We start from the raw sequence: 25,649 nt of genomic DNA on the forward strand, positions 1-25,649 counted from the left end.
GTGTGTTATGGTTTACTTCTTATAACTAAAGTTTGAGAGTTGCAGAAAACACATGGGAAAAACAAAATGTGTTCGTTACCATCCTCACAAAATAACGACATCAGATTTTAAGCAGGGGATGGGGGGGAGTGTTGCTTTTATGAAAACAACCCCATAAAGGCAACTCATCCAAAAACAAAGCCAAGCCAGGCGTGGTGAAACTTGTGCAGTCGCAGTCTCTCCTAAGTTAGGAAGATGTGTGGCCCAAGGCCAGCCTGGGCTACCTAAACCCTGTGTCAAGAAACAAAACAAGCAAAACCTTGTTGAGGTGAAGCTAGAACGCCAGGAAGCAGCAACCGGGAACGTCCCAGTGACTCAGGCTTTGGCCAAAGAAATCTGCACAAGAACAAGGTGAAGAGGCAAATGCCTGCGGGGAGGCTGTTGTGCGCCTGCGCCGAGTGCCGGCACGCGCAGCCGCATCTCTCTCTGTACATTGGACCAGTGGACTTGGAGGAAGCGGGGACGCGGGCGGCGAGCAACCCGGAGGGACAGCAGTTGGGACGCGGGGCGGCTGAGTGAGTGTAAGTTTCTCCCGCGGCGGGCAAGGCCTCCGAGGCCCTAGTGTCGTGGCCCTGTAACTGTCCTCCGCTGCTTGCAGCGAGGAGAGGAGAGCCAGGGGTGGTGATGCAGGGCGCCCTGTGGGAACACTGCTTTTAGTTAGTTCCTGGCATCTGAAAGCTTGAGTGGCCACCTGCGGGTGCTTACTGGGCCTGGCCTTCTGGAGGACACTGCTTAACTTAATATTTTGAGTAAGCCGCAAGGTTAAACTTGATTTTCCTTCTTACTGCCTCCAGACTTGGGAACTTCAAAATAGCCAGTATTCTTTCGGTTGTTATTTCTGCATGCTAATGAGCCCCTGTGATTCGTTTCCCCAGGAATATAAACTGCATCGAACGATGTATATACACTTTGTTTTTCTTAGATGGCTCGCTCCAGTAAGAACATTTTCTTAACCTTTGCAGATCGGGCAAACGGTTGCGTCAATCTTAATCACTTCTCGGGCTCTAAGATTGCATTTCTTTTATATTCAGTATTATCACATTCGTGTATTTAGTGGCCAGTCATTTTCTTTCTCTCTGGGAACTGTCAACTGTTCTTGCTCCTCCCCCCCCCCCCCCCGGAATATCGCCTTTTATTTACTGAGGCATAAGGGCTCCAAATAAACCTTCAGTTACTAGTATATGATAAAGGACCTAAGGTCTCCTTTTGTCAGTTATGACTTTGCTTTGCTTATGGTACTTTGGTCATGTACAAATTTTAATTTCTATGTGAATTTGTTAATACACTATTATGAATTCTTAGTTTTATGTTTCAAAGGCCTTTACAAGTTTATAAAACCATTCCTAGACTTTTTATGGCTTCACTCTTTTAATTAAAACGTATTAGAGACTTATAGATGTAGTGAGACATCCACTCTGCCCTCACCTGTTGCATTGACCACGCCCTTGGAACGTGAGGTGAGGACTAGGTCTGGGGTCCCTGATCTCGGCTTGCTCTCAGACAGCGAGCATCTCGGGGCATCCATGGAATGGGAACCTGCGGCGGTTATCTGTTTCTGATATAAGTGATTTCTCCACAAATAAACATCCTTCAGCCTATCGTTTTCCAGATTCTTATTTCCCAAGCAATAGAGCCAACTTAGACTGGCTTCAAACCCAAGGTATTCTTACCTCAGCCTCCTGAATTTTGAGATTATAGGATAGGAGTATGTTTCCACCCAGGACCACCTGGAACCTTAAAAAAAAAAAATGCATTTAGTGTCGTTGTGTGTTTGTCTATGTGCGTGCGTGTGTGTGTGTGTGTGTGCGCGTGTGTGCATGTGTGTGTGTGTGTGTGTGTGTGTGTGTGTGTGTGTGTGTGTGTGTAGGCAATGTACCACAGGTGTTTGGGTGGAGGATGGAGGGCTACTTGCAGAGTTCAGTTCTCTATTTCCACTGTGCTGATTTGAAATCAGGTCCTTAAGTTTAGTGGCAAGCTATTTAACTAGCTGAACCTTTTGCCAGTTTCTCTGGAACATATTTGGTAATTTTTTGAAACTCTAGCAATTGCCCTGCCATTTGTGTACAAGTGGCTTTCCTTCTTTTTTGTTCTTTCTTTCCTCTCTTTTCTTTTGAGTCAGGATCTTGTCGTGTAGCCCAGGCTAGCCTCAAATCCATGCTCTTCCTGCCTCTCCTTCCTAAGTGCTAGACAAGTGTCATTCTATTCATCAGCTTCATCCTGAACTTAAAATTATCAAACCCCCCCTTTTTTTTTCAAGACAGGGTTTCTCTGTGTGGTCTTGGCTGTCCTGGAACTCACTCTAAACCAGGCTGGCCTCAGACTCACAGAGATCCACTCATCCTCTGGAGTGCTGGGATTAAAGGCATGTGCCACCCCCTCCTCACTAAAATACACTCTTAGTAGTATGTTTGGATTCATTTCTGAGAGTTACTGAGAGATACTGTTCAGTTGGTAGAGTGCTTGCCTAGCAAGCATGAGGCCCAGAGTTCTATCACTAGCGCTCTCTCTCTCTCTCTCTCTCTCTCTCTCTCTCTCTCTGTGTGTGTGTGTGTATGCATTTATGTGTATGCACACACATATATATACTTTCTCCAAACATTTTGTTTTGTTTAGAGTATGTGTGTGCAAGCATGGGTGTTCAGAAAAATTGCTTCACTAGGCAACCAAAGCTAGCCCGGAACCCTACCGTGTAACTAATGTTGGTGTGTTACTCCCAGTCCTCCTGACTCAGCTTTCTAGGTGCAAAGATTAGAAGCAGGGTCACCACACCCAGCTGATTATTATTTTTTGATAACTGGTAACAAGGGGCTCTCTATTAATTGTTCAGCATTTGCTCCATCACGCTCATTTTTATCTATCCAGATACCTTGAACTTCAGCACTATTTAACCAGGCTCCAAAGATAAATGATTCTTTCTAATGCTTTCACTGGGAACATATCAGACATTTTAAAACCCTAATCTGCATGCCCACCACCCCTATAAGAATTAATGACAAAGCACAAAAAAGATACAGGTTGTTGTTGACTGTCTTTGCCCTGAAAACTTAAGGCTATGGTGGGGGGGGGGGAGATCATTGAGCCTTGCTCTTCTTCTTTTTGTGGCTGTTCTTTGTTTTTATTTGTTTTTTGTTTGTTTGTTTGTTTTGTTTTGTTTTTCAAGACAGGGCTTCTCTGTATTGTTTTGGAGCCTGTCCTGGAATTCACTCTGTAGACCAGGCTGGGCTCAAACTCACAGAGGTCCGCCTGCCTCTGCCTCCCGAGTGCTGGGATTAAAAGCATTCATCACCAAAGCCCGGCTTGAGATGGTCTAACTTTGTAGATCTGGCTGGTCTGTCACTTGGCCTCTAGTCCAAGCTGTTCTCAACTTTTAGCAGTTCTCTTAGTAACAGGAACCCCAGTCTTCTGACTGGTGAGATTACCATGTCTGTCTCGTGTTTCCCATCCTTCTAAAGCAGCTGGCAGGCATTGTGGGCATTAGGTTGATTCAGTGTTTGTCATATTTACACTAAGTCTCAAGCCTAGGATGTAGGACAGAAGAACCTCTGTCCCATAAGGTACTGTTCCACCTCCCTAGGTCAGAGTATCCCTTGACTGAGTTGCTTTCCTCACAGTGAATAAGAATCAACTCAAGGAGAAGATGTTTATTTTGGCTGATGGTTTCCATCATGGTGAGAAAGACATGTGGCTGGACTCCACTCTTGGTGGTGGAAGTTTCATGTGACTTCTGTCATGTTGGTGGATCTGGAAGCAGAGAGCCTGAACAGAAGCAGAGAAGTGGAGCAGGTGTCAGTGCCGGGCTGGCCATAATGAAATCTTAAGGACTGCTGTCTAGCCATCCACTTCCTCTAACTGGGCCCAGCCTCCTACAGGTTCTACCCAGTGTCCTAAACCAGCAACCGTACTTGGTGAGAAAATGTGGGTGAGCCTATGGGAGGTGTTTAAATTATATTTAGGTTATATGTATGTGCCTGTGTGTCTGTATGTGGGTTGAGTGCAGGTGCCCATGGAGGCCAAAAGGGGACATGTGGTTCCCTGGAGCTGGAGTTACAAGTGTTTGTGAACTGTTCCATATGGGTTCTGGGATATGAGCTCTGATCCCCCACAAGAACAGTGTGTGCTCTTAACCATTAGCCCTCTCTCCAACCCCTTGCCTTTTGTTTCTGAGACTCCTGTGTATCACTGTTGTAGCCAGAACAAAGGAAACCACTGAAATATGATTAGCCAGTGTTGTCTGATGCTTATCTGTAGGATCAATGCTTTCCATGCAGTATTTAATAATTACAACATCCCTACACTAATGGGTGCAGTTTTCCCCATTTATAAATTCAAGGATAGAGTCGTCTGGCGGCTTTCCTAAAGCTAACATAGGCCAGGATGTGGACATAGGCAGCTGACTCCAGAGGCTGCCTTAGCCACCACGCTGTTTTGTAGCTAAGCTTGTGAAAGTTTATGTTCCCAGAAGAAGTGTTCAGGTAAAACTCAGAGGAAGATGAGCGAGTGTGGGGAGTGTTTTCTGAGCTGTAATAAGGAAGTTAATGTAGTGGCTAGTGTTAGCCTTGTTCTTAAGTCACCTATCACTTTCAAAGGTAATTCCACTTGGGTTGCTAGAGAACACTGGGACAGAAGTGATAAAGCTAGTAAGAATCTCTTTTACACATTTTGTATTTTGGTATTTTTTTTTTTATACCAAGAATCAAAATTGCATATACATACACACACATACATATTTCTTTTAAAACTATGGCAAGAAAATTGTTAGGGCCTGGAGGGGTAATAATATTTCTGTTCTTATGTCTTACAAACTGATGCTCTCTTTAAATTGTGGTTCATAAACATTGGGTACATTTATTAAGGTAGTGAGCAGACAGCCTGGAAATTTTCTGTTGGAAGAAGAAAGGTCTGCATATATGTGGCAAGCCAAAGAGGAAGTGGATTAGTCATGCCTAAAGCCTAACAAGGCTCAACTGATTAGTGAATTGGATTAAGAGAAATGATCTCTATGAAAAGTGTGAGAAAATTATCTCTCTGTCACTACTCCCACAGGTTAAACCCTCCTCAGCATTTAGGCATGTGACAAATCAATTGTAGCTCAATGATATAGAACTTGCCTCTTTAGGCCTCAGATGTGATTCTCAGCATCCCATGCCCCAGAAAAGTTGGCAATGGAACAAATGGCTGTATTTGTTCTTTACTTGTGGTTCCTGTGGATAAGTAATAGCCATGCACACCTTGACCTAAGTAAAGTATTATCAACCTGATTTGATCTTGAGTTGGAAAGCTTTTGTTTAAGTTTTAAAGGTTTTTGTTGCTGTTGTTATTGTTGAACAATGTATCTTTATTTAGCCAGGTTGACCTAGAACTTGCTATATAGCCTAGGCTGGTCTTCATCTTAGGATCCCCCTGTCCCAGCTTTCTGAGGGCTGGGATTTCACACAGATCTAGGTCACCCAGTCTGCTTTGTTTTTGTGTTTTGCTGTGGTGAGGACTGAACCCAAGGCTCTGTATGTGTTCTACCACTGGAATATATCGGTAGCCTGAGAGTTTTTGCCTTAAGCACTTGGAGACAGAAAAATAGTACAACGGGGAAAGGGAAGGAAATGGGAGGGAAGCTAACAAGCTGGGCTATAGTATCAGCTAACACCTGGGTTGGCCCCACTGGGATAGTCCTTCAGAGTGTCCATTTTACATCTTTCTATCAAAGCCAGGTGTGGTGGCATATACTTGTCATACCAGTGCTGAGACCCGAGTATTAGTACTTTGAGGCAAGCGCCGGCTACACAGGGGGACTCTGTTACATGAACAGAATGAGTAGGGAGGTCCAGCACTCAGGAGACAGAGGCAGATGGATCTCTGTAAGTTTAAAGCCACCTGGTGTACTCCTGGAGTTTGAGGCCTGTCAGGGCAACATTGCAATTTGTTTTTAAACAGCACTAGAGTTTGCATACAGGGCCTTGAGTGTGCTGAACATGAAAGCAAGAGCTGTGCTACAGAGCTACAGCCAAGTTCCCCTCTTTGCAGTTTACCCTGTGTGAGCATCCAAGTCCCCTTATGCTGCTCACCCCTCTCTTGCACTTATCAACTCTAGTGTTGAAATGTCAGCTGATCGTTGCATATTATAGTTTTAGCTCCAAAGATTTCCACTTTGAGTGTTACACACCTCACCTGCTGATTTCCTTTCTCCAGGCTTTAAAATGCTTTGTTGGCTAAGAAAGCATGTTATATAGGGTATGAGTTTGAGGACATCCAGGTTTACACAGAGAAACTGTCTAAATATGAAAGACCCTATGCAGTTAATCGAGTCATTCAGTAAATATGTGTCATATTGAATTCAATTAATTGAAATCAGTAGCACATCTCTAAAGTAACAAAACATTTTTCTCCTTTCTTTAAGGCTCATCATGGCTTCCAGCCACACTGTGTTGATGCGACTGGTAGCCTCAGCCTATTCTATTGCCCAGAAGGCAGGAACCATAGTCAGGTGTGTCATTGCTGAAGGAGATCTGGGCATCGTGCAGAAGGTACTGCAAACCTTGTCTGTTTCTGCAATCATGGTTTTTGTTCATCGTAGTGGGTAAAGAATGTCATATTCTAGACCAACCATCAATAAAATGATAGAGACTACAACTTTGAAAATCATGCCAGACTGCATCCAAAATCATTGTCTATATGTCTTCTGCCTGAAGCCCAGAACAGATTGTAATTTATTCCATCCAAGACCACCACAGAACCATGCAACCTTAGATCATACAATATGTTTGAGAAGATCTGCTGTTTAAATAAATATTTCTTATTCAAAGCTATAAAAGTCACATGTGGTGCCAGATAGCCATTGTCCCAGCACTTGGGAGATGAAGACAAGAAATTCAGATGTTCAAGGCCAGCCTGAACTATGTGAGACTTAGCCTCAGCCCCATCTCCATCCTCACACTACTCCCCACTCCCCACCCTCCCCCAAAAAAACAACAGAATTTCTTTCTAATGCATTATCGAATTGTCTTCAGGACCTCTTGAATTACAAGGATGAGTGGGGGAGTTCTAGAGGAAGCTGTTCACACACTGATGTTGAAGTATTTAGCTTCACTTTGAAACCATGTAAATTGATTTTTTTTTTTTTTTTTTTTTTTTTTTTTTTTGTCTATTTTGTTTTGAGACAGGGTTTTGTTGTGCTGCCCTGGCTAGCCTAGAACTCACTGTGTAGACTAGGTTGGCACAGGACTTATTGGGGCCAGGCATTGGTGGTGCACACCTTTAATCCCAGCTCTCTGGAGGCAGAGGCAGGTGGATCTCTGTGAGTTCGAGGCCAGCCTGGTGTACAGAGTGAGTTCCAGGACAGGCTCCAAAGCGACACAGAGAAACCCTATCTCAAAAAAAAAACAAACCAAAACAAAACAAACAGTACTTATGGGGGCTAGCCTGGAACTCACTGTAGACTAGGCTGGCACAGGACTTCTGGTAAACCTGCTGCTTCTGCTTTTCAAGTATGAGATTATAAATAGTGTATATACTGGTAGTTTCCCATCTCTTAGCCTATGACGAAGGTTGGTAACTAGAATCTTATAAAATAATTTCTCAACTAGACAATAAGATATTCCAAATAATTTAGAAGTACCTTTGCAAACTTGAACCATTGTGGAGCTGGGAATGTAGCTCAGTTGTAGAGTGCTTGCTTAGCATGTTTAATCTCCATCCACACATACCCTGTGTTTCTAAACTGTTTTATTTATTGATATACAGTTTCACATTGTAGTGTAAACTGATCTCAGATGCATGGCAATCCTCCTGTCTCAGCCTCCTGAGTGCTGAGATTACAGTCATTGTGATACAACCCAGCTTTACTTCCCAGTCTTTTAATTTCAAGACAGGCTTTGTGTAGCCCTGGCCTTCCTGGAAGCTGTGTAGACCTGGCTGGTCTCGAACTCACAGAGATCTGTCTGCCTCTATTTTTGAGTGCTGGGATTAAAGGTGTGTGCCAGGAACACCCAGCTCACTTCACTTCCCATTCCTTTTTTTTTTTTTTTTAAGATTCTTTTATTATGTACAGTGTTGTGTCTGCATGTATCTCTGCAGGCCAGAAGAGGGCACCAGATCTTATTAGGAAATTGAACTCGACTTCTGGAAGAACAGACAATGCTCTTAACCACTGAGCCATCTCTCCAGCCCTCACTTCCCAGTCTTAATTGCTGTTAATTCTCGGAGAAGCAACAGGGCATACAACTAGAGGTTTCCTTTGGGGCTAAGCTCTGAATCTAAAATCTGAAATTATAGTTTAAATTACATGACTAATGTGCACTTGGGAGTCAGAAGACCATTTATCCTTAATTGTATTTCTATTGAGATTTGCATTCTTTATTACAGACCTCAGCCACAGACCTGCAGACCAAAGCAGACCGCTTGGTGCAGATGAGCATATGCTCTTCCCTGGCACGGAAGTTCCCTAAGCTGACAATAATAGGGGAGGAGGTAAGCTCCCATGCCATGTAGATTCATAACCGGCGTGCCATTGAGTCACATGTCATGGTTACAGTCTTAGCATTGGAACTAGTGTCTGCACACAAAAGTGCTCATATTCCTTAGAGGAAATAATTGGATTTTATATTATTTTGGTCTGGCACTTTACAGAAAGCATCAGTCAATTCTCAGAGTTTCTTGGTGGAATCATTAGGGTCTGCCATGTACAGCATCATATTCTCTGCAAATAGGAGTGCACCGACTTCCTCACTTCCTGATTCTGTTGCTCTCTTTCCTTGTTCTTGTCCTGTTGCTCTGTGATTAAAACACCATATTGACTTGTTTCTAACTTTAGTTTGGTGTTTGTTTGACAGGGTCTTCTTATGGAGCCCAGGCTGGCCTGAAATTCTTCTGCTTTGGCCAATCAAGTGCTGGGATCACAGGTGTACTGGGCTCCATAAGAAGATGTTTTTTTTCCTTCTTTTTTATCCTCACTCACATTGCCCCTTTTGTGGTACTCAAGGTTATACCCAGTCTGGCATGCTGGGTAACAGCTGAAGCACTGAGCTGCTTCCCAAGTCCTAGTGTGACTAGAACCCAGGTTCGTAACCCACTGCCTTAGTATCTCAGCATTCCAAAACAAACTGGGAAACAGCAATGAGTAAGGGAAAACAAATTTGCTTATAATTTTAGATGGAGAAGAGGAAAGGGTTTGGGGTTCCTCCTAGATGTTCCTGGATCATGGTTTAATGAAGCTGTGAGGTTAAGTCACCAGAACTGTGAGATTTTCTGTGGGGGAGGCCCCTTCCTGGTGCCCACTTTTCAGGCTCAGGGCAGTAGCTCCTGGGGAAATCCTAGTCCCTCACTTGATCTCCTCCAGCCCCTGCTAGTTTTTCACTAGGTTTGCAGAAGAGGTGAACAGAAGTGGCCAGGAACCCAGTTGCCACATTTGTGTAGGGACACGATGCATTGTGGGACAAAGGGCTTCAGCAGGATCAAATTGTCTCTGTTGCAGGACCTGCCTCCTGGGGAAGTGGATCAAGAGCTGATTGAAGACGGGCAATGGGAGGAAATCCTGAAGCAGCCATGTCCATCGCAGTATAGCGCTATTAAAGAGGAAGACGTAAGGTCCACCTTCATGCTTTGTACTCTCTCTTAGTTTGTGTCTGTAGCCATCATGAAGGAAATGCAATTTGTCTGTAAGAGGGGAAGTGTGTGGTTACAAAGTAGTGGCAGACATGCTCCAAGTCCTCTAGAGCCAGCAGAAGGAGCAGGACCACACAGACCTGTGGCCAACCCTGGCTCACAGTCCTCTCCTGTAGGTCTCCTCTGTCTTTTGAAACCATCATTAAAAACATTTTTAGTGAGAAAGTCTCCTATGCTGCTCAGAAGATTTGGTAACAAAGCATTGTGTGAGCAATGAGGCTGGTCATTCTAGAAAACCATACAAGGCTTCTTTCTTAGGCCAAAGAGATGGGTTGGCAGATAAGAGCATTGGCTGCTCTTGTTGAGGATCCAGGTTCAGTTCCCAGAAACCACACTTAACAGCTGCCTGTAACACTAGCTCCTGGGGATCCTAGTTTTAAATTATTAAACATTGCACTTACAGAATGATTACTACAAGAAAAAAAATTCTGTTCTTTGGCAAGAGTGATAACATAATGAGACATGACATCAGGTGTGTCTCAGAAATTCATTCTCAGCTCACTGAGTGTGTATGCGAGGAGTATATTCTAAACGGTGTTGAAAGTCCTAAGCAGGAGGGATTTCTCCTTTAATCTGGTGCTCATTTTATGAGCCATTCTATTTTCTTGGGTTATTGTGATGTGTCCTTAAGATAATCAAACCTTTTTTCTTCTTTCTTTCTTTTTTTTTGTTTTTTGTTTTTTGTTTTTTGTTTTATTGGTTTTTGGTTTTTTTGTTTTGTTTTGTTTTGAGACAGGGTTATTTATGTTTTAAATCAGCATGTACAGGCCTGACATGGTGACACACGCCTTTAATCCCAGCATTTGAGAGGCAGAGGCAGGTGGATCTGTGAGTTTGAAGCCATCCTAATTTACATAGTGAGTTCCATGACAACCAGGAATATGTAGTGAGGCCCAGTCTCAAAACACTGAACAAGAAGAAAAAATAAATCTGCACATACATATGAAATAAGTAACAACCTTAGCTTGTTCGAAAGTCTTAGTGTTGTGTATTGCCTGTATTGCCATCGAGAGCTATGTAAATTCATGACAATGTGCTTAGTGTTCAAGTGACAGCCAACATTTATCAACTGTATTGAAAGACATGGCAAGGGTTCTTAAACTAGCCTTTTACTTACTTTAAATGGACTTACTCCATGATTGTAAAGCTTTGGGTTTTATGATTTTTATAATCACAAAGCTTATAATGTTGATTTAAGCCATCTCTAATAATGTGTCCAAACATAGTAAAAATGGATGCTTTTAATATGTTAATTCTCTCTGAATTTTACATACTTGATGAGGGTATTTTCTCTTTTCTTTTTGTGTTTTTATTTTTGCAGCTTGTGGTTTGGGTTGACCCCTTAGATGGCACCAAGGAATACACTGAAGGTCAGTATCTCTTGGACACATGTACAGTGCTGAGGCAGGGCTCTGATACATGAATGTGATGTTCTTGGACCAAATGAAGAGCTGCTGTCATACGAGTGCCAGCTAAAATAGTTCATCTTCAGATGCCAGCCCCCACATACTCTGCCAGCTCCAGTTCTGAGGGCCCCACATGGGAGACGCCATCATTATAGCCCTTCTTACCCCAGGGACTGTGAGGACACTGTTTTCTTGGGCTAGAACAATGCTTGGCACAGCTGTGCTGCCCCAGCTCCACCACACCCGGTCCCACAGCACCCCTCACTCCCCTCCCCTCACTCCCACAGCACCCCTCTCTCCCCCCTCATCTGAGGAGGGTGCTGTGGAACTGAGAAGAGGGGAGAGTGAAGGGTGCTGTGAGTGAACCATTGCGAATTCCCTAACTTTACTGCAAGAATAATTGCAGTTGGGTGGTGCCACATGCCTTTAATCCTAGCATTCAGGAGGCAGGAGACCAGCCTCGTCTAGAAAATGAGTTCTGGGATAGCCAGGGCTACACAGAGAAACCAAAAATTAAAATAATGATGATAATAATAAGACTAGTGGCTTCTTGTTTGATGTATTCCTGATAAACCGTAATGTTGAGAAAGTGACATACTTAATTCTTTCCTTCATAGGTCTTCTTGACAATGTTACCGTTCTTATTGGGATTGCTTATGAAGGGAAGGCCATTGCAGGCATCATCAACCAGCCATATTACAACTACCAGGTACTGCTACCAATGGCACATAAGTATTAGATACATAACTATAGTGGTCTGAGGAGTCCAGATGCCATATAGTCCACCTGTTACCTCACTCATTTGCACAAGCAGTCACTTGGGGGTTGGGCTCCTGAAGGTACAGCCTCCCAGGCAGCTGTTCACTGATTGAATTAGAACCTTCTGAGGGGATTGGGTCCAGGAATGTACATGTGGCTGAATAGACTGTGTGCACTATACTTTTTATATATTTGTGATTCAATTGCAATAGTTTGGAAATGACCCACTTGGTTCTTGATTAGCGTGGTCATCAGGACACCTGGTTTACAGGTAGTTCTTGAAGCACACTGAAGAAATGAAGCTTGTCAACAAAGAACAGATACTAGCCATGTTGCTTCCCCGGTAATGCTGTGCAGTACCTGCATCACTGCCAGTCCAGGTAGCCTGTCACTGGTGCTTGTAGCCCCTTCCTCCTACTTTGTTTCTTGCAACCTGCTTTGACTTCCTGCTGTACTTCTGAGTACTGTCTCCTTTAGAAACAAGGGACCAGTATAATTTCAGGGCAAAAATGTATCAATAAATTTTACTAACTATAACATTTAAAGTTCATATTAATATGAACTTGATAAAAGTTTGGACAACAAGCTAACCAGAATGGGGGCTATCTCTTCTGAATGTCTGATGTGAGAACAGGCTTCATATTTAGGTGTAATGTGAGTCTGTTTATCTGCTGCTGATGGGAGTAGAAATTTGATTATTTCTTGTGGGTTTTCCCAGAGTGGCTCGACACTGTTAGTAGAGTCAGAATGAAATGCTAAGGTGTTAATCCTGACAGTGTGGCTTTGCTGTCTGGACTGTAGTACACATGGGCATGGGTTTGTGACTTTAATACTGTTCCTTAAAAGAAGGGTATTTAATTCGTAGAAAAAAAGGCATGCGTGGCCCCTTTTGTCAAAAATAGAGATGTAAGTACTTAGGAATTGTTAATGGTTTTCATCCCTTATTTCTGAGACTAGAAACTTGTATTCATTTTCCACAGAACAATGAAAAGGAGAAGTTAAGGGAGCAGAGGAAGGAAGCGAAGGTGAGAAACAGCTAGGGTTTTGGTTCCAGTGCTAGAGAGGAAAGAGGCAGGCACTGTGGCAGCCGGTCCGTCCTGTGAGCCGGTTCATCTCCTCCTGCTCAGCACCTCTTTTGCCTTCCTGTGCCGTATCCTCTTAGCCCTCTTTGCCTCTGAGTGTGCCTTAAAATGTGTTTGGACAAGTAGAAATGGAAAGGTTGGCTGCTGCTGGTGACATCAGAGCCTGAGTGTATCAGGCCCTCGCTGTGCTGCCATTCTCCTTGACAACCATCCCCCTGTCCTGTCCTGGGGCATGCAGCCTGCAGCATAAACTGGTTTCACTCTGCAAGCACCAGTGTACTTCTCTAGGACAAAGAATCTATGACTTTGAAAACATTTGGAGAAGTCAGCGCAGGTTGTTCAGTGTCCACTTTGATGGACACAGTGGCACTAACCTGTAGCCCCACCTACTTAGAAGTCAAGGTCATCCAGACCAAGGCAATAAGACCCCCTTCTCAAAAACAACACAAAGCAAAATCAGAACCTCTTTGCTGAACTGCAGAGATGGCCCAGCAGCTGGGAGTTTATGCAGTTTATGACTGTTTATGCAGAGGACCCAGCAGTTGGGAGTACTGGCTGCTCTTGCAGACTAATCATCAGGGTTATCAGCACCCATATGACTGTCCTTGCCCATCTGGAGCTCTAGTTTGAGGCAAACATGGTGCATATACACACATGTAGGCAAACACTCAAACACATAAATTAAAAATAGGTCTTTCTGCTAAGCAGTGGTGGCACATGGCAACATGGCAGGTAGTTATCTGTGAGTTTGAGGCCAGCCTGGTCTACAGAGTGAGTTCCAGGACAGCCAAGGCTATACAGAGAATCCCTTTCTCAAAAACCCAAACATGCATGCATATATACATACATACGTACGTACATCTTTTCAAGGCCAGCCTGGTCTAATACAGTTCTAGGCAGGCATGGCTGCATAGTGAGACCATGTCTCCAAAAATAAAATAAAACAAAAAGATCTCTGAACCCAGATGAGATGGTTTTGAGAACAACTTCGTAGGCTCCTCCTTCAGTTTATTAAGTTATTCTAAACCTCAATGTTAAGGATAACAACATCTACTTTCTGGGGTTAATGCATGCATAAAGACACATCCTTGCTGAATGAATCGCATGCCTGTTCTCACAGTACACCTCCCCAGCTGAGGGGAACTGTGTTGAGTTTGGACTTCTTGTATTAGAGTCAATTTTAATTTTTCTAAAGCATGTTCATCTACATGAACTGTATTTTTAGCAGTGTGGTTGCAACATCTCTGAGTTCCACAGAGGAAGTCACAGATTCTAAGATTGTGCTGTCCTTTTGTTCATTCAGGGCGTCGGCCATTAAAATCTTAGCCCTGTCTCCACTGTTCATGGCTTTCTGCAGTGTCAGCCTGTTCTATGGCAGCAAAATGCATCCTCCCTATTATTCCTGTTGTCCCTTGAATAATGAAAGTAGTTCACTGTATATGAGCACTACATTATAACCCTAATAATGATCAGCACACAGTTGTACTTCCTGGAACTTCAGTACTGTAGAAAAATGGCTGTTTTCACTTTAACAGACAGATCCTGTGGATGATTCCAAAAGAAACAGCAGTCAGAGTAGGAAGGTCACTCTCTTGAGGACAGAGTGTACCCTTTCTTTGAGACTGTTGGCCAAAGAAAGCAGCAATGAGGATAATCAAATTATTATCAGGATAATTCTTGTCTCTTTGGTGTCCTTATGTTTATAACATTGTGTGTTTTTGCTTTCATAACTAAAATATATATCCGTTATTACAAGCTTGGTAACTTCAGCTAAGGGAGGCTGCCTGTTTCCTTTGTGCTTGACAACTTTCTCTGGTGATGTGAGCTTTGCTATCATTCACACAGGCCGGCCCTGATGCTGTGCTTGGCAGGACCATCTGGGGAGTTCTGGGTTTGGGTGCTTTTGGGTTTCAGTTGAAAGAAGCGCCCGCCGGGAAGCACATCATCACAACCACCCGGTCCCATAGCAACAAGCTGGTCACAGACTGCGTGTCAGCCATGAATCCCGACAACGTGCTTCGAGTCGGGGGAGCAGGAAACAAGGTACGACAGCACGTGAAATATGCTGCCATTGAACGAAATGCCTCCGTCAAAGTAGTCTCTATCCAGTCCAGTCTTCACAGATACCAGTAAGACAGTTAAATGCAAAACACAGCCCAGTGTGTGCTGCGTGGTGCAGTCCTAACACTGGGGAGATGGAGACAGGAGGATCGGAATTCTAGATTATCCTTGGCTATCTATGAAGTTTGAGGCCAGCCTGGGCTACAGGAGCCTCTGTTTCAAGTACACCAGTGGCTAATAATGGCTCATAATTGAGTAGTGGGAGGGGCAAGGGTTCTGAAGTCTCAGAAAGTACTTGCTACTAGCCAGCACAGCACACCCGCTAGGCTTGTCTCTTGTGGTACTATTGACTGTTTGTCTATTACTTAGCAATGACCACAGTTTTTCAAAAACAATACTTGTCCACAGCGAATATGTATTTCCTTTAGAGTAAGAAAGAAAAGCCATGTGAATAAGAAAACTTAATCTAACTTGGACTATAGACTGTGGCTTATTTGGTCATATTTTTTCTGTTTAGATTATCATGTATTATTTTCACCTGTTTTATTTCTGCTAAGGCTTCAATCTAAGCCTGGCAGGAATTGGTGAAATGTCTGAGGTGGGCATCAGAAGTTCTTCTCATTGGCAGCTTGGTCTTTACATGGTGGTGTAATTAGTACTTTTCACCTTACAGATCATCCAGCTGATTGAAGGCAAAGCCTCTGCTTATGTATTCGCTAGTCCTGGCTGTAAGAAGTGGGATACTTGTGCCCCGGAAGTTATCTTACATGCTGTGGGAGGTGAGTCCAGTTGATCCTGGAGAACTCAGGTTTTTATATTGTACTCGGGCATTATATTTCAGTAATATTCTGTGTGTGTGTGTGTGTGTGTGCGCATAGGTGTTTTGTCTGCATGTTTGTCTGTACACCACATGCATGCCTGGTGCCCTTGGAGGCCAGAAGAGGGTGTTGGATCACCTAGAATTGGAATTACAGATGGTTGTAAGCCTCCTATGTGTTTGCTGGGAATCAAACCCAAGTCCTCTGACAGGGCAGCCATGAAGAATGCTTGTAACTGCTGAGCCATCTCTACAGCCCTCAGTTAACATTCTTCACCTAGATTCTAGAATGCAGATGCTGGAGGGAAGCCCATCAAGGATATTTTCAACAAACTAAATTTTCTTTAGTTTATAGACTTTGATAAGAATGGAGTTTCATCTTCATAAAGTTAATCAGACTCTTACTTTGTTGTTGTTGCTATTTCTCTGTTTCATTAACACAAGGTCTCACTGCACCCTTGGCTGGCCTTGCATTCATGTGACTCGGGCTTAAAAACTCAGAAAACTCAGAGCACTTCCCGCTTTGCCAGAGGAATTCAGTTCCCAGCACCCACATCTGGTGGTTCACAACCACCTGTAACTCCAGCTTCAACCTGTCCCTTCTGATGTTTGCTACCACACTCATACACACATACAGAGAGAGAGAGAGAGAGAGAGAGAGAGAGAGAGAGAGAGAGAGAGAGAGAGAGAGAGAATTTTTTTTTAAGTCAAGGCTTTGTCTTTAAAAATTAGAAAATAGGTGAGGGGGTTAGTTAAACTCCATGGTAGAGCACCTGGCTGGCATGTATGAGGCCCAAGTTTTAAGTCATCTAGACACAAGCTAGAGTCATCTGAGAGAAGGGAGCCTCACTTGAGAAAATGTGTCCATAAGATTGGACTATAGGCAAGCCTATGGGGCATTCTTTTAATTGGCGACTGATGGGGAGGCCTAGCCTATTGTGGGTGGTGCCATCCCTGGGCTGGTGGTTCTGAGTTCAGTGAAAAAGCAAGCTGAGCCTGGTGGTGGTGGTGCACTGCAGGCCTTTAATTCCAGCACTTGGGAGGCAGAAGCAAGTGGATCTCAGTGAGTTCAAGGCCAGCCTGATCTACAAAGCGAGTTCCAGGACAGCCAGAACTATACACAGACACCCTGAGTCAACAACAAAACGAAACAAAACAAAGCAAAACAAAATAATAAATAAATAAGTAGAGTGGGCTTAGCCATCCGATCCATAGAGAGCAAGCCAGTAACCAGCAGCCCCAGAGGTTTCCTTCTTCGAGAACTGTGATCAGGGTAAGTAAGCCAGATTAACCCTTTCCTCCCCATGTTGCTCTTGGCCATGCTGTTTTATCATAGCAGTAGCAACCCTAAGACTGGCAGACAGACAGACACAAAATATTTTGGGAAGTATACCATATAGTAAGAGAAATTGATACCAAGTAATTCAATTGCATGGCTGAAGAGATGGTTCAGTGGTTAAGAGCACTGGCTATTCTTGCAGAAGACTCGGGTTCCAGATCCCAGTGTCTACTTGTTGGCTCATAGCCATCTGTAATTCCACTTCGTGTGGATATGGTGCCCTTGTCTGCCCTTCAGGGGCACTAGGCACTCATGTGGTACATAATACACACACAGACAAGACTCTGTACACATAAATATCTTTTCCTGATCCTAACTCTAATAAATAAATATTTTAAAAAGTAAGTAAGAAGGAAGAAAGAGCATAGGGCTGTAGTTCCGTGGTGGAGTTCACCTTTGGCATACAGGAGGCCCTTGGTTCAGGCTCTAGCTCCAAAGACAGGAGGGAGGCAGGAGAATATTGGGGTGGAAAAGGCCTGTAATCCTAGAACTCCTGAGGTATAAGGAAAATCATCACAAGTTCAGGGCTAGCCTGGGCTACCTAGTAAGTTCCCAGCCAGCCAGGGTTATATAGTGAGATCTTGTTTAAAAAGGGGCAGGGAGGGGGGGAATGGATGGGAGGGAAGGAGAGAGGGGAAACTGCCATTAGAATGTAACGTATGAAAGGAATAATTAAAAAAAATTTTAAGAAAGGTCAAGCCTGGGGCTGGAGAGATGGCTCAGCGGTTATGAGCACTGATTGCTCTTCCATAGGATCCAGGTTCAATTCCCAGCACCCACATGGCAGCTCATAACTGCCTATAATTCCAGTTTCAGGGAACCCAACAACTTTACACAGATATACATGCAGGCAAAACATGAATGCACATGAAATAAATTAAAGAAATCATTGTAAAAAAAAAAAAAAAAAGAAAGAAAGAAAGAAAAAAGAAAAGAAAGGTCAAGCCTGGACAAGGTAGACTTTTTCTCAAAATACAAACAAACAGGGCTTGGGATGTAGCTCAGTGGTAGAATGTTTGCCTAGGGTGCATGAAACTGTAGGTTTAATCACTAGGACACACATTCTACAAAGTCTTTAAAGAATAAGTAGAGTGGGTTAGGACACAGCTCAGTAGTAACACATGTGCTTAGTGTGATCCTGGGGTTCAATTCCCCTGCATCCCATCCTCCAGAGAAGAACCCTTGAAGCATCCTGACCCCACTTCATATTAACTTGGTGTACCGTTCCTCTGCAGGGAAGTTGACAGACATCCACGGGAATGCCCTCCAGTACAACAAGGAGGTGAAGCACATGAACTCTGCCGGAGTCCTGGCTGCACTGAGGAATTATGAATACTACGCTAGCCGAGTTCCAGAGTCTGTGAAAAATGCACTGACTCCCTGAGGGGCTGTTTCCCTGGAGGACTTGGTTCTCACAGTAACATGTCTTAGAACTGAATTAGAGCTCATTGACCAGTGATTTGTATCAGTAGTTAGGGATAGAAGAGGCATTAAAAATTTTACTATACATAGTCTAATACTCACATGCCTTAAGCATATAATACATTTTATTTGTCATTTCTCCTGCCTAAAAATAATTAGCCAGGTGTGGTGGCACATGTGATAGTCACACAGATATTTCAGTGGTTGAGCTGGGAGGATTTCTTGAGCCCAGGGCCCTCAAGACTAGACTCTACTACACAGCAAGACACTGCCTAAAATCGGAGAAAAAAAAACAAAAGGAATCTAGTTTTACCATTAGCTAACCAGACCAATTGTTTTGACATCTGGGTAAGTTTTCATTTCAATGCCTTAAGTGGTCTTTTTTTGTTGCTTTTGTTATGGTTTGCTTGTTTTTGCTTTTGTTTTTTGAGACAGGGTTTCTTCTCTGTATAGTCCTGGCTGTCCTGGAACTCCATCTATAGACCAGGCTGGCCTCCACCTCTGCTTCTAGAGTGCTGGTATTAAAGGCATGTGCCACCACTCCTGGCTCAAGTGTTATTGTTTTTAAGTGGAGAAATGAAAAAGGATTAGTTCCAAATAACTGTCCCAGTCATTTGTACAATCAACATTCCTGCTTGTAAACTGGATTTCTTCAAGACAGAGTCTTTGTTGTTCTTGTTGAGACCGTTTTTCTTTGTAGCCCTGGCTGTTCTGGAACTTGGCTCTATAAATCAGGCTAGCCTCAAACTCACAGAGGTTGGCCTGCCTTTGCCTCAAGTGCTGGCTTTAAGGGTGTGTATTACCACTGCTCAGATAGGACCCAGAATCTTAAGTTGCATCAGAATTTCACTTTTTTTTTCCCACAGTAATTTTTAGAATTGATGACTCCACCAAGAATGCATAATGAGATTATTTATGTTGATAGATTTATGGGGGAAATTTCTTTAAAATAAATTATTATTTGCTCCTAGATCTCCATACTGTGTGTCAGTTTTCTTTTCAAAAGTATTTGAAACAAAATACTATGGGTGTTAATTTATTCTCTTGTCATGAAAAGGCATAATTGGAAAGTTGGGTAATTGCCTTTATTCCTTCCACTGAGAATGTAACTTGCATTAGCTTCATTGTCGCCTTGACTAGACTGAGAAGCCCTACCCAGATCAGGAAACAGGGTTTCCAGAAAAAAATGAACTAACCTGGAAGAGCAGCTGTGTATGCGGGTGGCTACTGCTATCTGGGGCTTCAAGCTCCAGCGGCACACAGCTCTGACAAGAGATCCACAGAGTGGCCAAAGCTAAACTTTTCTGAGGGGGATTAGGGGAAAAGGCACTCACAAACTCTGATGATTTCCTTCTTTATTCTCTACTTTATTCTCTCTTTATTCCCCCCCCCCACACACACACCCGTCTCTCTGCCCCCTCATGTTTTTTCAGTTTTTATACCCCAACAAATCTTCCTGGCAGTACAAAAGTCAAAACAGTTGCATTCCATTTCTCAAGTGAATGATTATAGATTTAAAACAAAACAAAACAAAAAACTCCCTCACATGATTAAACATTTTATGTATTACAGGTGAAAAACAAATTATTCCAAGAACCCACATACATTCATACCCAAGCAACTTGTTATAGATTAACCCTGTGGGAAAGGAAGGTGTTCTTGTCAGGTCTTTTACTGGCAGGCTGCATTTTATAGTTACAAACAAAGGGCCAGTTACTTCATTACTTTTCTTGAAAGATAATCCTATAAGGATTCTTAAAGGAATCACAAACATAAACTTTTATTTATGAAAAAGAATCAGCCAGCTCTACTTTAAATCTTTAGGGTGCATATCCATTCATTAGTAGTCTTTTTTTGTATCAGGAGATTAAGGGCAGAAATGGGTATAAGGAATTAATCATCACCTTTGCTTATCAACCAAACCTAGCAAGGAGAGTATGTCAGCTGGTAATAACTGGGCTGCTTTGTTCTTGTCCCCTGACCTTAAAGAGTTTCACATTTAACTATTTGTCTTCTTGGATATTCACTTCAAAGTTATTTAACAAAGGCATCTTAGTCTAACTTTATTATTTTCTTTTCTTTCCTTCGTTTTGTTTTGTTGTTGTTATTTTGTTTTGGGACAGGGTTTCTCTGTATTGCTTTGGAGCCTGTCCTGTAACTAGCTCTGTAGTTCAGGCTGGCCTGGAACTCACAGAAATCCACCTGTCTCTGCCTCCCAAGTGCTGGGACTAAAGGCGTGCACCACCAACACCCGGCTAACTTTGTTATTTTCAGAGCTTTATTTCAGCTGTGATGCACTCCCGAGACCTGTGAACACATCGCCTGACATTAAGGTTAAACGAATTTAAACTAACTGGGCTACTGAGACTCAATTGTTAATCCTTGAGCTACAATCCAAGTAGCTCCTTAACTGAAACTTACAGACCCTGGCTATGAAACATTTCCTTGTATTTATTTTTATTCATCAAACTATCATTATTATTATCAAATTAAACTGTACAGCTTAGGGAGATGTCATCTTCTTGACAATCCATAGGTAAAAATGCCCAGTACATGAGGCTGTTTGCAAGAGATAAGTGTACTATATTATGGGCAGTGGAGATCTCCCAATGTCATTCACACCATGCTAGATAACAGAGGAGAGCTGCAGCAAACATGTAAAGGCACAGCACAAGAAAAAGACTTTCCAGGGTCTGCAGTCCCGTGGCCTTGCCTAAACCAGACTGGCCCAATCCAACTGTCTATCTTAGGGTATCCAATACCCTCTTCTGGCCTCTGCAGGCACCAAGCACATATGTGGTACACAGACATATATGCAGGAAAAAACACTCATACATGTAAAAAGTCAAGCCTCCTGTATTCGTATTCAAAGTCTGCTTGGTTTTGCTTTTGACGTCAGGATAAACTTGAGGTTCCTTATAATGGTACATGAAACTCTTAATGTCCTGGCATCTTCCATGTCCAGCAGCAGCTCTGATTATTATATACCACATCCGTGCTCAACCATTTGATGTTGCCCCAGAAGACTATATGTACTCAAATATTAATGCAGCATTCACTGTTACTCACTTCATACAGGTCCTGTCCATTCAACAATGGCCATGGCACTGACCAGAAGTCTGTTCCTTTGTAAGTTATTTCATATTGTGTTAAGTTCTGTAGAAGAAACTGACTTGGAAGGTGCTAGAAAGCAAGTGAGGTGGGAAGTCTGGCATGGAGTTTCCTCTAGAATCTAGATGGAGGAAGTATATCTTCTCTGAGGGAGTCTGAGGTTAAGAGCAAGACAAGGAATTGAGCCATGCTACAAGCTAAGGTTTCATGTGGGAATAGCAGGTACATCTCTAAGAGAAACAAAAACCAAACAACAACAAAATAACAGAAAGCAAGCCACTATGGCTATAGTAAAATGAATATATGGTTCTACAAATGATAAAATGAAGCTGAGTGTGGTCACATCACCTGGGGGGGGGGGATTGTTAAAACTTTAAGGTAAAGAGTTTCAATAACTCTTTGCCAGTTGCATGTAAACCCCCATGTACATATACATACCTGTTGCAGGTGAAAAGTGTTCAGTGGTGCTGCAAATGAAATGTTTTTGTGGAAATTAAACACATTCAAAGCAGCTGAATTCGTGGAGTCTGAGTCTTTGGGTGGCTAATTCATTACTTAATGAACACCATGGTCTGTTTTTCACAACTGGGGCTTAGCTTTCTTTACATTCCAGCTCCCCATCAGCTTCTGCTGCACCACAGGCCTCCTCCATGGGTTTTCCATGACTGTACCTGAGATAGTCAACTTACAGAGAGACTAAATCTCATCATGGCTCAGAGTTTTGGAGGTTCTAGTCCATGAACACTTAGCCCTGCTGTCTGGGAGCCTGTGGATGAGACAGTATATTCTGCTAGGAGCCTGTGGTGGTGCCAAGAAACAACAAAAAAAAGAGTGGAGCCATGTTCTCAAAATGCTTTACTACCTTACCCCAGAGCCCAGGAAATCTGTAGGTCCCACCTCTTAATATTTCTAGCACCTTCCAGCCCCCATTTTGAGTTTCAACCACATCTATCAGGATCTAATGCTGGAACTTAGTCCAAAATAATGGAATCCTGTAATTTTATTTGATAAGTTCCTGTCTTTGATCCAATTTCCCCAAGTTTTTAAGGGGCTAAAAGGGACTTTGAGATTTTATAGATAAGGCAAAGGAGGTGTACATAGCTAACAGGCAGTGCTCAGGTTTACATGATCTCAAGTCTGGGTCTGTTAGGAATTCCTGAAGTCATTACTGTCCTTACAGACACACAATCTTGTTATCATGTGATGATTGCTTTTGCTTCAGGCTGTACTCAGCAGGAATGGGTGGGGTGAGTTGAGGCTTCTTTGTGTTTGAGAGTAGTTTTGGTCCTTTGACATAAAGATGTTCATAGATTGGACCTATCACCCCAGGAATTCAAGGTAATTCTAGAAGAGTATTACTCAGGGTAGGGCAGAGAAGAAGCAGAGGCAGAAATGAAGCCTAAGGGAACAAATGGTAGTTCATTGGCTGATACCGTCTTTCATACCATTGTAGTAATAGGTACCTTGCCAATTCCACAGAATAGCAGTATATAAATGTAGCCATCTTTGGTAGAGATTCTGAGGCAGGGACCCAAAGAAATAACAACCCTATAGTTGCATGAAAAGCTTAAGTCTCCCTAATGAATACATGGACATGTTGCTGAGATTAATGCAGAGTAACGGAAGATCTGTACTGGTTTCTGAAATTAATCCTACCCCCTTGAACTTGGACTTCAACCTCTGGAAAATGCCCTGGGCAAACACACACCCATCACAGAGAATTTAGGGGCTGGAGAGATGGTTCAGAGGTTAAGAGCATTGGCTACTCTTCCAGGGGATCCTGGTTTGGATCCTTGCAACCACATGGCAGCTCACAACTGCCTATAATTACAGTTTCAGGAGATCTGGCACCATCACACAGACATACATGTAGGCAGAACACTAATACCTAATACATATAAAATAAAAAGAAATAAAAAAGAAAACCCTCTGAAAGCTCTTACACTCCAAAACAAGACAAAATAGGGCAGCAGTAGGGTTTCGGTTTTACATCTGAGCAATCTAGTCAGGAATCTGTCCTTGAGATACTATACACAACTCTTAGGCCAGATATAGTTCTTGGAGCCCTTTCTAAGTCTTTTGCTTTGTTTGTTTTTCCAGACAGTTTCTCTGTGTAGCTTTGGAGCCTGTCCTGGCCCTCACTCTGTAGATGAGGTTGGCCTCAAAATCAAATAGATCCACCTGCTTCTGACTCCCAAATGCTGGGAGTTAAGGCATGCGATACCACCACCCAACTCCTTTGTAAGTCTTTTAACTGTTACTGTAGTTACTTTTTTTGGTTTGTTCATCTGAGACAGAATTTTTATCATCTATTTATCTATCTGTCTGTCTATCTACCTATCTATCATCTATCTTATTCTAAGGGTTGAAATATTCTATATAGGACAGACTATCTTGGAATCTGCTGTCTCCTGTTTTAATCAACACATTTGGCTTAACTATTTTTTTTCAAATATGCAAAGAACTCTTCTTTACTTAAAACAAACCATAATATCTTTTTTTTTTCTTTAGATACTATTTATTCAGTAGCTCAAGTGATCTTGAACTGAACCCCTGGCAATCCTCTTACCTCAGATACCCAAGTGCTAGGATTGTAGGTAACCACTCCTGGCTTACAGACAACTCTTCAGGGTTTGTCTGTCTGCTTGTTTTCATGTATGCTAGGTGCTCTACCATTGGAATACATCCCTAGCAGCAAATCTTTTTAAAAAAATCATTAACTTTTTTTTTCTAGTTCTTTGAGGTAGGGCCTTGAACTCTACATGTGGACCTTGCCTTGATGCTGTCATCATCAGGTGACATAGCCTGTGACTGCTGTTGGCAGTCTGAAGACTTCCACAGAGGGAGCCTAGGCGTCCTCCTAAAGAGAATTTATGGAGAAGCCAATGAGTCAGAGCTGGTTTACTATGCTTCTTTAAAAAATATACACTTCAGCATGGGAGTTAAGAGAGAGGTGCTCTCAGAGAGGCAGCACGCAGAAGTCACACTCATGGTCTTCACAGTAACAGTGGGGTTGTTATCTTTAAAGGGTTTTTAGGAACGTGGTCACAGGTGTTCCTGAATTGTACTTTTGCTTCCACTTTAAATCAAGTTAACAATATTGTGAGATTCGCTGAAGACCATACATAAGCCTATATACTCTCGGTCCTCGAGCCTGAATGGTTATTTTTAAATTCTTATTTGGAGACACTTCTATATAAAAGAAATGCTGTCGATGTTGGCAGCCTTCACTACAGTGAAGTGGGGAACTCTTGATTCTCAGCGGCGAGATGCCCAGCGAGGGGCTCCTTTTTCTCCTCCTGTCCCCATAATTTTCTTTCTATCCCGCCTCCTAGGTGCTCGGATCTGCGTTCACCACACGCGCTGCTCCCAAGTAATTCTAGAAAATACTTTCTTTTGGAGAAAAGTGGAGAAACGAAGCTCCCGTATCCTCAGTGTAACTCGTCGATTTTGTGCGTACTCTTCCAGGGCATTTTCTTCCGTTTGTGTCCGTCACTAACAGTCTGGGAGGTATGACACTGTCCCAGGCCAGTCGAGTCTCACTGGAGATAGCGTCGTAAAGTCCGCCTTCCTTTGCAGCAGCGGCGTGGCACCACACGTGTGTCCTGACCCGCCGCCAAGTGCCCATGGAAGACCCCTGGAGCCTGCGATGGGAGGTGGGGCGGGCGCACCGTGATGACGAACAGTGTTCGAGGGCCCGGGAACTACAAGGAAGGTTTAAGCGGAGAGGGGCGCGCTGCGATGACGGACAAAGTTGATCGCCTTGACCCCTGCAGTCGTGGCGGCGGGGTGGGCGGAGCGGGGCGGAGCGGAGCGGCCTTTGGCGGGCGCGTGCTTATGACGTTACGCCGCGCGCACTGACGCTGGTGGCCGCCGCCTGGGGGCGGAGCAAGGCTGCGTTGGCTACGGGCGCAGGCCCACGTTGCAGCTCCTCGCTTCCAAGACGAACTGTGTTTCGT

General features: G+C 43.3%; 1 protein-coding gene across 2 annotated transcripts; it reads left to right on the forward strand.

Annotated features, from left to right (window-relative positions):
* The first annotated feature begins 495 nt into the window (after positions 1-495).
* On the forward strand, positions 496-19,551 carry Bpnt1 (3'(2'), 5'-bisphosphate nucleotidase 1). 2 transcript variants are annotated; one of them, XM_051186515.1, is made up of 10 exons: positions 496-560; positions 6,431-6,557; positions 8,395-8,499; positions 9,503-9,610; positions 11,015-11,063; positions 11,717-11,808; positions 12,839-12,883; positions 14,786-14,983; positions 15,675-15,780; positions 18,393-19,551. In XM_051186515.1, exons 2-10 carry the CDS (start codon positions 6,438-6,440, stop codon positions 18,539-18,541), a joined length of 972 nt encoding a protein of 323 aa, XP_051042472.1. In that variant the 5' UTR covers positions 496-560; positions 6,431-6,437; the 3' UTR covers positions 18,542-19,551. The 2 variants fall into 2 exon arrangements, with proteins under 2 accessions (XP_051042472.1, XP_051042473.1); XM_051186516.1 differs by lacking the exon at positions 12,839-12,883.
* Positions 19,552-25,649: the final 6,098 nt, after the last annotated feature.

The sequence above is a fragment of the Phodopus roborovskii genome, unplaced genomic scaffold (assembly GCF_943737965.1).
Source record: "Phodopus roborovskii unplaced genomic scaffold, PHOROB, whole genome shotgun sequence".
NCBI lineage: Eukaryota > Metazoa > Chordata > Mammalia > Rodentia > Cricetidae > Phodopus > Phodopus roborovskii.